General features: G+C 39.8%; 1 protein-coding gene across 2 annotated transcripts in view; it reads left to right on the plus strand.

Annotated features, from left to right (window-relative positions):
- DGKI (diacylglycerol kinase iota) overlaps positions 1–12749 on the plus strand; it is a 106334-nt gene that overhangs the window by 61024 nt on the left and 32561 nt on the right. For both annotated transcript variants that reach the window (XM_042889875.1, XM_042889876.1), the window contains 3 exons: positions 30–70; positions 1619–1746; positions 2362–2487. In XM_042889875.1, the coding sequence (XP_042745809.1) occupies positions 30–70; positions 1619–1746; positions 2362–2487 (295 nt within the window). The remainder of the gene's footprint in view (positions 1–29; positions 71–1618; positions 1747–2361; positions 2488–12749) is intronic.

A 12749-nucleotide genomic window follows, 5' to 3' on the forward strand; every position in this document is an offset into this window, starting at 1 on the left:
TGTTTCTGATTGTTTATTTATCTTTGCAGCAACTTCTGCTGATCGTTTTTACCGCATTGATAGATCTCAGGTAAATCTCTATTTGGTTACTGCTTCTGTAGATCTTTTTTAAAGCCATGCCAGATACATATTAAAATAAGTGATTTGCCATTGCTCCTGTGCACTCTAGAATGCTGATGATTTCTTATGAAAAGCAGAGAAAAAATTCTGGACCATTTTTCAGTAGACATAATTTGCATCATTTCACTGAGCTCACTGAAGTTTTGTATCTGCTAATCAAGTGGTTTTCTTTTTAGCTACCAACCTGATACACAAATCAGGATATTCTACATTAATCATCCTTATAATATCTTAGTAAGGGTATCTGTGCTACATTAGTGTGTTTGATTTTATCTTTTCACTGATGTTTTTAGGCACCAGAAGTCCTGGTCATGTGTGTGACAAGAAATAACTGTAGAAATGAGTGTGATTGAAGCCGAGAATTATAAACAGCTGTATCAAATATTTCCAAGAAAACCCAAAACAACATGTCGTTTCACTAGATTCAAACCATGGTGTAGATCTGCCAATCTGAATATATTTTCTGAAAGACACTTTGAAAATTTTACAGAGCTTTTGATGTTTCCCAGCTTATAGGCAGAATTGACCAATTAGTGGCTCAGCATGAAATGTAAACTGTTGACTTACCCATTTGTCACTTGCGTCTTGTTTCAGTGAGAACAATGTAAGCTGTTTTTGAATTATATGAACATCTGCAGACTGTGGTTTATTTCAGTCAGAAGGAGCTGTGAATTTAGCTCAGAAGCCTTGGGTTTGGTGTTGCATGTAGCTGCCAAAGGCCTTTGCATGCAGTCATATAAATGCGTTGATGAAGTTGTACTTGAAAATTTTGAAAGTAAGGATGAAGAAGATGCTGCTACAGACTAAACCAAGCAATGCCATTTCATTTTGTTTATTCTGCATTTTTCTAATTCTGGCTCTGCACAGTGTCATCTTTCCCTCCTACTCCTTTGCCACGTGTTTCCATAAGAAAAGAAAAAAAAATACTGCGTGATGGTCCCTGTGCACAAAATGTGGGAAATTATCCTGCCCATCCTCCTACTTAGACAGACCTTCTCATACTCAGTATTTCTGAAGGGGACTTCTGTGCCAATAGAACAAAAAGAGGGATTGAAAAAGAGAGCTTTGTTAATGAAGATGCAAGTCCAGAATGTACAAGCAATTGAGTTTTTAGAGACTATCTCCAAACAATGAAAAATCCCATCATCTGAAGCCTTAGGTGTTGGTTCTCAGCTGGACACGTAAGACTCAGTTTTTTGGGTAGGCCTCCAGTTTTCAGTGGAATAGTGTTGATGGACAGAAGTCACTGAGCAACAGCCTCTTAAGCATTGCTGTGAGTGTGAAGCTTGCTGGCTGGGAATCTTGTCTGGCTTAAAATCTAAGGAGTGCTTATTGCTAACTTGACTTGGTATGTTTATGTATGCATTTAAATACACAGACAAGTGCCGTAAATTCTTTTCAGCCTGATGTATTCCCAGATTTCCTATAGCCAGCTGGGCTTTCTGAGTGAACGCTGATGCCACAGGTTCATTATTTGTTCGTTATATCATTCCAACAGGAACATTTGCACTTTGTGACGGAAATTTCGCAGGACGAGATTTTTATTCTGGATCCAGAGCTGGTAATGTCACAGCAGGGGGGGACGCCACCTGGAATGCCTGATCTGGTAGTGGAGCAGGCCTCTGGGTGAGTGGTGCTGGGATTTGGCCTTCAGCAGCCACAACAGAATTTGGCATGCCTTTTCTGATCCCCTCTGCTGAAAGCTTGGGAGATACAGGAAAGTGTGAGATCTGGGAGCAGAATCAGGGGCAGCAGTGATAATTACAGGCTTGGAAAGGACATTTAGGGTCATCTAGTTTCAGCTTCTCTACCATGGGTGGTGTTGCCATCCATGGCCCCATCCAACTTCGCTTTGTACACCTCTGGAGATGGGACCTCCACAGCTTCTCTGGGCAGCCTGTGCCAGTGCCTTACCACCCTCTGATGATGAAACCTGTATCTATCAAGTTATGAAACCATTCTCTGCACTGTCAGGGCTCTGATACAAATATTTGAGGCCCTGAAGTCCTTTGAGTCTTAGAATTACCGTGAAGTGTCTTTGTTTCTGCTTGTTCTCTAGGCAGACTAGAAATGCTCCTGTTCCTCTTCAGGAAGAGTCTTCTAATCATGGTGAATTAAGCTAAGCTAGCTTGCAACAGGCTGAAAAATACTGGGAATAAACAAGCGTAAAAGAACTACAAAGCAGAGCATGTGAAATAATTTCTGGGATTTAAGCCTTGTTTTTCCTTCTTCCCTTCCTAGAATATCAGATCGGTGGAACCCTGCTGTTAGAAAGAGGATGCTGAGCGACAGTGGCCTTGGCAAGATTTCCCCGCACTACGAGGTACCTGACAAACAAAAGGACGCCAGCCAGGCCTATATGCTGCAGTAAGAGCCCTCTGCATTTCTCTGCTTGATGACGTATTGTCACCATCACCACAGACAACTCCTACTGCCTTCTTTAGATTTAAAGTATTGTGCTGACATGCTGAAACAACAGATAATCCCGTTGTTTCTTCTCTTTTATTCCTCACTTCTGCTCATTTCTGTTTCTTCCTCTCTCTCCAATATTTATATGTTTTTGTATTTGTTTTTCTGCCCAGATAAATAAGAGGGAAGGGACAGGTTAGGGACATGGTGGCTGTTTCTCTCCAGAATCTAGAGTTATGAGCTCATGCAGATTATTCATTATTCAAGTGGGCAAGCTCTGAAGCATGTTTAGACACTGCCCCGTTTGTGGCAAAGCTGATAGTTGTATAGTAAATTAGGCAGGGGACTGCCATAGAGAGAAGAAGATATTATTACAGTTATGGCAGCTAAAAGCTGCTCTGGGAGGGCTAGCTTTTCTCCTCAGTTTCCTCCACAGAATTTCTGAATGATTCAGAATTTAAAACAAACTTCATATATGGCCAGTGACAACAGACTCCTCACTTCATGCTTGTCTGCACTGAGGTAGGCTGTATTTCTGGGAGGCGATTGCAAGAAGATGTTGAAAGAGAGTGAAGGGCTGGAAAGTGAGTAATATGCTTTCTGTGTCCCTCAGATTGTATTACTAAAATTAATGGAAAGTTTGTGCCTTCCTTCATCTGACTCATTTTCCCATCTACGGAATGCAGATAATATTGCAGTCTCACCTTAGAGGAACACAGCGAGGGTAAATTTCATGGTCACAAAGAAGCTCAGATGTTATGGCGAAACTCTGTCGGAGATACTTAGGAGAAAATTAATCACTTTACATTCTGTGCACAGTTTTGATAGTGGGGGATAAATGAACCTTGAGGTTGTGTACTGCATATAAAGAATAGAAAGGGATAATAAGTGGGTGTTTTTAAACACTGAAGAAAGAGTCCACTAGAAGAATGTAGTACATATCAATATAATTAAAGACTGTCATAATGTATGTGTGCTACAGACCTGGAGCATGATGTTCAGATAACATGTGCTCTGGTATTTTCAAGCTTTTGAGTTCTTGTCTTTCCAATTAAATGCAGTTTATAATCTGGTATTTTAAAGAAGGAACTTAGAGTACTTTTATATTTTTAGCAGCTGACAGTGGTTCATAGGTTCTTTACAGAAATTTCTCTCTTCAGGTAATTTTTTTCATTTAAAACTTGCTGAGAGATTTTATCGAGTTCCCTAAAGTAAAGTTCCCTACAAAGGAATATGGCAGAGCACAAAGGGGACACCTCCTCACACTCAAGAGTTTCCCATGGATGTTTTGAGAGTCACCAGTGTTTTATATTTGTCTGAACTATTGTGTACCACATCTAATTCAAAGCATGAGATCCTATATTCTGTCAGTAGGGCAAATGGAGTAGGACTTGCTGTGATAGAATGTCTTTCAGTTGTTCAACCGAGGTTGGTCATTTCCCTTTCAAACATGAGTTGAAAGTTACCCTCCTCAGATGTTATGAGCAGATTAGGTTGCAGTTGGTCACAGTATGGGTGCAGGCTATTCAGATTGTCTCTGACATTGCTGTATACGAGCTCCTTAAGATGGAGTAATGCGTTCTGAGAAATGAGTAGTATAACTAAAAAGACGAAGTTTGCTAACAGACTTCACTTAATTAAAGAAGACAATATTTTCTCTGAAAATCATTATGGTGTGTGACATTGTTGCTGATCACAAACTTTTGGTGTAGAAAGTTATTTGACTGTAATGGTTTTGTGGAAGTGATCTTTATGAAAAAAACTATTTACACTATTATTTTTAATCAGGTGAGCTTTGTGTTAATTAATTTTCAGGTGGCATTTAACTAACAATCATATTTCATGTTTTGCTCTTCCTTCCCCTACCCTTTCCAAAGACTCTTTGATGTGTGACTGACTGATAAGTAGACAGCAAAACCATGAAAATCAGCATCTTGATGCAGTAGCCAGGAGCTGGGGCATGTTGTATATTAAAAGGAACATCAAATCAGTGTGAAAGGTGCATACAGCACCAGTGGGAGGACAGTTTCTTGTAATGCTGGTGCTTGATCTTGAAAACAGCCAAGTATTCTGGACTGACTCCACTGAAACATGTAATTGGACTCTTCCTTTGAACATGAGTGGATTCACCATTGATTTATCCTGTGATCTAGTGGTGCAGTGAAGTGGGCATGACCACTGACTCAGAGCCTATTTCATCCGTTCATTATTGACCATTTCTCTTTCTAGTTATGTTTGTCAACTTGTTATATGATGAGAGATAGAAAATAAAAAACAAACAAGCAACACAACTACACACAAAAATGAAAAAGTGATTAGTTCCTTGTTAGATGTTTAATCTGTCTTTTAATTGAAATAGCCAATTTTCTCATTGTTACATTGTTATATTCCCATTGTTACAGCAGTAATAACTACTCTTCTAGTATCTCACCATTCAGCATACATAAAGGAAATGTTATTCCAAGGCTGCTAGATGCATTGTATGAACTGAGTGCATAGCTTGTGAAGGGTGGTTGAAGGTGGGCCAGAGTGCCATCTGGCCCTGTCAGAGAGAGGAAGAAAAAACACCTATAGGGGCTGGAAGCCCTTTACACTAAATAGACATTAATTATCCAGCAATATCACCCAGGCACTGCTTTATGAGGCAATAACAATCTAGTTCATAAGAGGGAAGCAGGAAAAGGCTGACTGCCAAGTGTTTTAACTCAACCACAAAAACCAGATAATTGCCCAGAAAATCAGTGCTATTGTACAGATGTTAGAAGATGTTTGTTATTTTTTTTAAAAAAGTGAAATCTCTGTGTGGTACAAGGGGAGAAGAACATCAGGGATCAAAGGTTGCATGCAGAAACAAGAAAGAATGCTCATGAAGTAGAAGTCAAGAAAATATTGAAGCCACTTGTATTTGAACATGTTGCGCAGGAGCTCCCTGGTGATACTGAACATTTGACGGTTGAGAAGCTGATGAAGGATTGAAAAAATCCAAGTGTTTCTCCAAAACTTTTGCACTGGAAAACTCAGTGCCAGCTCTTAAATAAGCAAAGAAGTCTGTTTTGGTAGTAAAATCTGGATTAGTTCAGATTTAGTTTACAAGCTTAAGCTATATAAGTAAAATACATGTCTTAACTGCCTATTTGTACAGCTGTATAAACGTCTTTTCCCAGACATTACATGAGTAGTGGTTACTTTTGAGCAAGTCTTGTTTGTGAGACAGCATAGGTCATATCTTACTTTCACCGTATGCTTGTATAGTCCTTAAAATAGAATTATTAATTAACAAAAAGCAGTGTCCATTTGTGCTCAAGAGCATTTTCTTTCCCTTATTTTCTCTTAAGCACTTTTACAAATAGTTTGTAAGGCATCATTCTTGCTACCTTAAAATGGAGCATGAGAAAGACTTGCCTAAATTGACTCTCTAGGTCTTGCAAGAAAATTGGTATTAAAAAAGGTCTTAGTGAAGGGAAGGATAAGAACTCGAAGAGAAAATATGATGTAAAGAGTACTGAAAATGTTTCAGGGACTGGTAAATATGTGTTAAATAAGAAAAGTACTTTGAAGAATGTGAAGAAAAAAAAGGAATTAAAGTATGTAGCAAGTGGATAAGAAATTGTTTTGAGTGAAAGCAAAGTTCCTCACTGAGATTGAGTGGTAAAAACTGATGCACCTCAGTGAGAGACATGGTTTTGTATTATGGAAGCTCTCATTATTGTCAGTATAATGCAGTCACAGGAGTTAAAATCTCGCTTATGTTCTAGATGGAAGCTAAAAATTATCTATCATTAGGAAGCATTTCTCCACTTGCTTCTGTAAACCTTCCCTTACTCTCATTGCTGGAGCACTTCTTGACAAAGAAGACAGCTATTAATTGTTTTATTCTCTTGGGCCCAGGCACTGGGAATAGAGAATTTCATATGTTCAGAAACCATTAAGTGCATGAGGAAATCCTGGCATTTTGCTCTGACATCTGAGGAGACAGAAACAGGACTAGGGAAATTGTCACCACATATCAACAGCAAGGTCTCCTTGGAGCCTTCTCTTCTCCTGAGAAAGAACAAGCCCAGTTCCCTCAGTATTTCTTCATAGAAGAAATGCTCCAGCCCTCTGGATCATCTTAATGATCTCTGCAAACAGACAAAATCAGATGACTCTGAAAAATGTTTAACATGAACTTTTAGCAATTTCTTCTTTTAAGTTATTGAATTCATGGAAGACCTCATTTAATTACCACTGTCCTCATTCATTAGCAGGATTTGATGTCACTGCTGCCAAAGTCTTGCTGCACTTACAGAGAACTGGGATGTAGAAAAGTCATATTTGTTACTTATTAAAATTTCTGCAGCAGTCATTAATACTTGGTACATACAGATCCTAGACACATTGTTTTGGCAACCCCTTTACCAGTAATACTGAGTTTTAAGACATTGTCTTTTGCTTTTCCCCTTGTTAGGAGTAATCAGGAAAAGAAGGAACTGGAATTTTGATTTGATTTGTTTGTGTAAGACTTCATTTTTGAATGTGAGTGCAGTGGAGATAGCATTTGTTTTCTTCCAGAAATAAGTCTCCAGCTTTTGCTGTTGAGGAGCTGAATTGCAAAGGGGTTTTATCAACAGCCAGCACATCTGAGGAAGCAGGTTTGTGTTTCTGCTCCTTCAGTGCGTGATGGAAATAGAATAGTACATCCTGAACTGCATCCTATAGTACTTATTACCAAATTATTTTATTTTTTAAAATGTAAATCTCCAGAGTGGATTGGGTGGGAGTTTAGCCTCCTCTTTTCACACCCACCTGTCCCTAAGCACTCAGATTGAGGGCTCCTAATGACTTTTGTTGCATCTTAACACCTGATGCACAGCTGAAGGTATTCACCCTGCTGACAAATTATTTTGGCAGACAGCGACATGCAAAACATTCCCACACACCATGAGACTACAAATTGGCCTCTTTAAAGAGATCTTGCTTCTTGACTGGCAGGCTGCCTTCCAAAAGAGAAGTGCAAGAGGTGCAGCTCTTCTCTTCTCCTTTTGTGACCTTAAGCTCAGAATACATAGGTTCTTGACAAAGGGATCTACTTACCTCGATGTTGAAAAAATCAGCTACCATCTCACTTGAAAACACTTTCCAAATATTTCTAGTAAATAAGAAGAGGAAAATGAGTTTTCAAGGTGGAATGTAAGTTTTGGAGTGCATTTAAAGGGTGAAATTGATGTTGACAGAGTACAGATAGCTAGGTGCCTCACTTTTAACTTGTTTGCTGTAACATCTATTAACCTACATTTGCTCTCTGGCTGATTGCCAAGGCCAAAATAGAAAAGCTCTGTGTTTTTTTGTCCTATTTTCTTGTTATAACTCGTTAAATTTCTTCTTTCCCCTCTTTCTTCCTTCCCTCCCTCCCTTCTTTCTTTTCCTTATTCTTATTTTTACCTTTCATTTCCATTCTGCTTGCTTAGTTTAGCCCCTGGAGTAAGGAGCAAAATCTATACTGAGAAGTATGGCAGATGTATAGCATGGAAGGCAGAGGAACATATCAAGACAGTCACTTCCTGTATAATTGTTTTCTGTTTGACTGGGTAAAAGAAAGTGACATTTGATAATTTGATCTTTAGGGCTCTCTGCTTTCCTGAGAGCATCAAGTGTGTGGTAAATGTAACTGGCAAGAGAATGACAGAGTGTGGAGCTGATGATTCCACTGTGGGATATGAATATCCCCATCTTCAGCTTTATGGAGTGGGAATAGCAGACCCAAGGCCTCCAGAGACATACATTACCGACACTGGAAGAGGGGCGAGCTAGCTGGGTTTACTCATGTTATACAGAATGACCGACAGAAGGGGTGTCTGTGTTTTTCTGGGCTTGCTTTGAGCACTCTTAAATACAGGATAAATAACCTCCAGCACTGCAAGCTTCCAGTCCAATAAATGCTGGAAAATAAGTGAACCTTCTTGTTTTAGGTAACATATATGTGTCTATTTCTGTGCACTTGTTACCTACATGCAAGAGTTGAAGTAAGATGGAAAGAACCATCCAGGTCTCAGATTTATGAGCATTTTGCAGGAAAAGCAAACCTGTGTCCATGTTCTCTGTTGCTGCCATAAAAAAGTGGCTATTTGCTTGGAGAAGAGACCAGTTCTTAGCGTGCTCTCATTCAGTACTTTTTTCCCAGCCTTGATGATTCTATGATTCTATGAAACTCAAGACTAATAAGCTTTTAGAGGTTCAGGGCATGGTCCTGATCTGCAATGCTGTGAGATGTAACATGTGCATCAAACAACAAAGAATGTCCAACCTTTCACAGTAAGTCATCTCATAATCTGCATTCAGACTTTATTTATTGATATTCTATTAATATTATTAGGTTTTGGCTTAACAGGTTTGTAGAGATAATTAAAATGTAATTTGGTAAAAACAACCAAACAATCAAACAAAAAAACTGCCCCAGATCATCACGTAGAAGTGCTACTTTGGTTTACCTGACCTATGCTCCAGAAAGTCAAACCTTTGCTAACTTTCTCCAATTCTTCTGGTATCTACATGTTCGAATTTCAGCTGTAGCTGGAAAACTGGAAGGACAAGTGTCAAAATACGATACAGAAAAAGCTAGAAAAAAAGCCATCACATAAAAATAGGTCATTTTTTGAGGATTGCGATTTAGTATTTTGGACCCATAAAATTTGGACTGTTTCAATGACAGTGGGAGCAATATTTTGACATCAATGCTCACTCCAATTATGGGGGAACTCTTCAGTTTGTCTGGGAATTGCTGAGGGTGGGGAGCCCATTCCCCAGGCTGGGTGTTTCAGCATGGCTACTTTTGTTCTTCCATGTCTTGGATGCGGGTCCTAGGCCCCTGACTGCAGCTTTATATGTGAGGATGTAGAAGGCTCTGTCTCTTCTTGAAAAGCTGCTGAAGCGTGTTTTGGGTGAGAGGAGAAAATTCTGAAATCTGGAAAGTAGTCAAAGGAGTAGGGAGAAAAGTTGTCCCTGCTTGCCTGCTGCTCCTTTGTGCTGTGAAAGAAGCTCTAACACCCAGCTCTTTGTCTCTGAAGCTGAGACTGAGTGAGCATTTAGCAGTTCTGGCACAGATGTGTGTGCCTAAGAGGGAAATACATGAAGAGTGAGGCTGTAGCACATATCCTTGCTGTGGTTCCTGGCAGTGTCAATGGCTATGGGCAAGGAGGGACAGATGGACCTGGCTAAAATATGCCTGCCAAGAACTGAAACCAGAGAGCCAGAAGTGGCTTGGAGCCAGTATAACTCTGACTCCTACATTCTTGTATCTCTGCCAGGCCTCTAAAAGCGTAGCACAAAAAAGCCTATCTGAAACTCATATTACAAAGATTTATTCTCCATTATTTACCCCATAGCAGGAGTGTAAGGGGCTCAGCAGATCTGCACTGCGTAGGATTATAGAGGGGTGTGTGTTATGCAAATTAATTGTTGGTTTTTTTTTTTTTTTTTTAATTAATGGTAAGTGGTGAGGGTTACTTACTGCTTAGCACTTGTGAAAACCAGGCCACTTATTTACGAACATAATCGCATGAGCCTTTTTCTGAGGGATTCTTATGTTTCAGTCTCCCTTCTCTCAAAACCACTAAAGGCAATTTACCAGGAGTCACTGGTTTGCTTTGTGGTAGCAAATGCATCACTTAGGGCAGCTTCTAGATTATTTAGAAATCCAAGCTGGCCTGTCATTATTTTGGATGCTGTCTCAGGATACCAAGCAGCTGATGTGCTTCATCTCCATCCAACCTGAGGGCAAAGCTGGGGATGTGATTTCTGAATCAGAGTGTGCTAGGAGTGTGGCTGCCATGTCTTTTCAGTTATGAAAATGAGTCCTTTCTCTGGGTTAAATAGAAAGCCACTGCTTTATTTTCATCTTTCCTCCATCCTACTCTGCCAAGATTTGCTGAACAATTGACAGAGTGGGTCAGTGAGGATTTTGAAGATTTAGTTCCAGGCTGGAAATGGAAGAATACTTTTTCAAAGAGTTTTGGATCAGGATCTTTTCAAACTGAATGTCTTACATTCCCCCTGAGGTACTTTGGTGTCATGTGGTGATGAAAGAAACGGGAGGCAAGTATTAAAAAAGAAAATCAATAAACATCCTGGATCACTCTGCAGTGATCCTGATGGTCACCTGGAAATGCCTTCCTTTCAAAGATGCAATCCAGCATTCTTTGGTTGTGTTTTTGATGATGATTCCAAAGAAAAGCTATCTATTTCAAGATCAACATATTAGAATGCTTCTCTATCTTTTTCTTCTTATAAATTTTTAAGTCAATGTTAAGCACACTTGGATTTCTATTTTGTTCTGCTCTGAAAATCTGTTCTTTCCTTGTTAGGCAGCAGTTCCCAGGGCATTCCTCTGGGTGTCAGTACAACTTCAGGTATAACTATTGTGGTGCTACAGGCCTGCCTTATCTGGAAGTCTTTTACAGTGGACAGAGAAATACAGTAGATGTTAAGAGAGGAAAAAAACAAAAAAGTTAGTAGTGAGTCAAGATACAAAACAATATGAGGGACAGATATGTCTGAGACACAACAAGGGGATACATCAGAGTTGCCCTGATTTTCCTATGAGACACCAGACCACCTGAGTTGCTGGGCTAGTCATGAATGTATGTGCAGGTATCATAGAATCATAGAATCACAAGGTTGGAAAGGACCTGCAAGATCATCTAGTCCAACTGTCCTCCCATTACCGTTGCTACCACAAGCTACTAAACCATATGTCGTAGCTTTTCATCCAGAATACAGGTAGAGGCAGGCTGTAGGAGGAAGCTACAGAGATGCCAGGAAAACTGCTCATCTTTGCCCTTAATGGAATTAGAAAAAAAATTAGACTCTCCAGACAGTTGGTACAGATTGACAGGATATGTCTGAATAGAATTCTGTAAAATAATAAGTAACTTGAATGGATTTTTTAGATTCACGAAGCACTGCTGGTCAGCATTTTCCCACATGTGAGAGACAGTGTTGCCATTGTCTGAGAGAAATACTTTTTATAAAAGAGTGACAAGAAAAATGGAATATTAATAAAAGAAAGCATTGTAGAGAGACTTATAAAATTGCAAAAAATGTGTTGGAAAGGACCTCTGAAATGCGTCTAACACAACTCTCTATTTGAAATTGGTCCTGTTATAGACATTCAGATTCTTGTACAGCTGAGCATTTAATGTCTGGAAGGCTGGAGATTCAACAATGTCTTTGCACAACCTGTATCCCTCTTTGGTCATCCACATAATGTTTTTTTCTAACATCCAGTCTGAATTTCCCGTGTTCCAGCTTGTGACTGTTGCTTCTGATCCTATCTTTCCTTTTCCTTTTTACTTCAGAAAGGCTGTGGCCTTGTATTCTTTATACATTTGCATTAGACAGTTTAAGACAATAAGATTTCCCCTGAGTCTTCTTACTGCATGACTCCAGTACTTTCAGCCACCTCTGATGTGCCCTCATCATCTCTGTGACCCTTCCAGTTCAGTTTGTCAATGTCTGTCTTATTCCAGGAAGCCCCAACCTTGGGACAAAACACCAGGTACAGTCTCAGAGAGTAGAGGGGAAAATTCCTTTTCATTTACCTTATGTTTGTTGTGAATACATCCCAATACATAGTTAGCTTTCATTCAGTGTGTGGTGACACACTGGAACATGTTGCCCAGAGAGGCTGTGAATACCCCGTCCCTGGAGACGTGCAAGGCCAGAAGGACTGGTGGTTGGTGACTTTGCCCACAGCAGGGGCAAAAACTAGGTTATCTTTGAGGTCCTTTTCAACCCAGGCCACTCTATGATTCTGTTATATGATTCTATGATTGTTGTAAGGGCATGCTGTTGACATTCAACTTGCAGGCAACTAACAACCAACACTTTGTTCTGAAATGATGGTTGGTCCCCAGTCTGTCCCATTGAATGAGTTTTCTTCTCTCCAGGTTTAGAACTTTCCATTTGCCTTTGTTTAACTTGCTAACTTGTTTCTCCTGCCTACATGGGTCATTTGGAATTGGGCATGTGTAGGTTGAAAGTGGAAGGCTGGAGCTCTCAGTAATTTCTAGACTTGTATTTTCTGTCAAGTGCCATGGCAGAAAATAGTGGCAGCTAGGCTGAATGTTACATTTAACTTTTATTGGGCTTCTCCAAGTAAGAGATGCTGAGAGGGCAGGAAAACTAGTTCTGCTTTTCTGCCATGAAGATACAAGTCACAGTCTGCAGCTGCAGGGAATTTGCCA

Source organism: Lagopus leucura, unplaced genomic scaffold, assembly GCF_019238085.1.
Source record: "Lagopus leucura isolate 7727_CA_CO unplaced genomic scaffold, USGS_WTPT01 Super-Scaffold_100159, whole genome shotgun sequence".
NCBI lineage: Eukaryota > Metazoa > Chordata > Aves > Galliformes > Phasianidae > Lagopus > Lagopus leucura.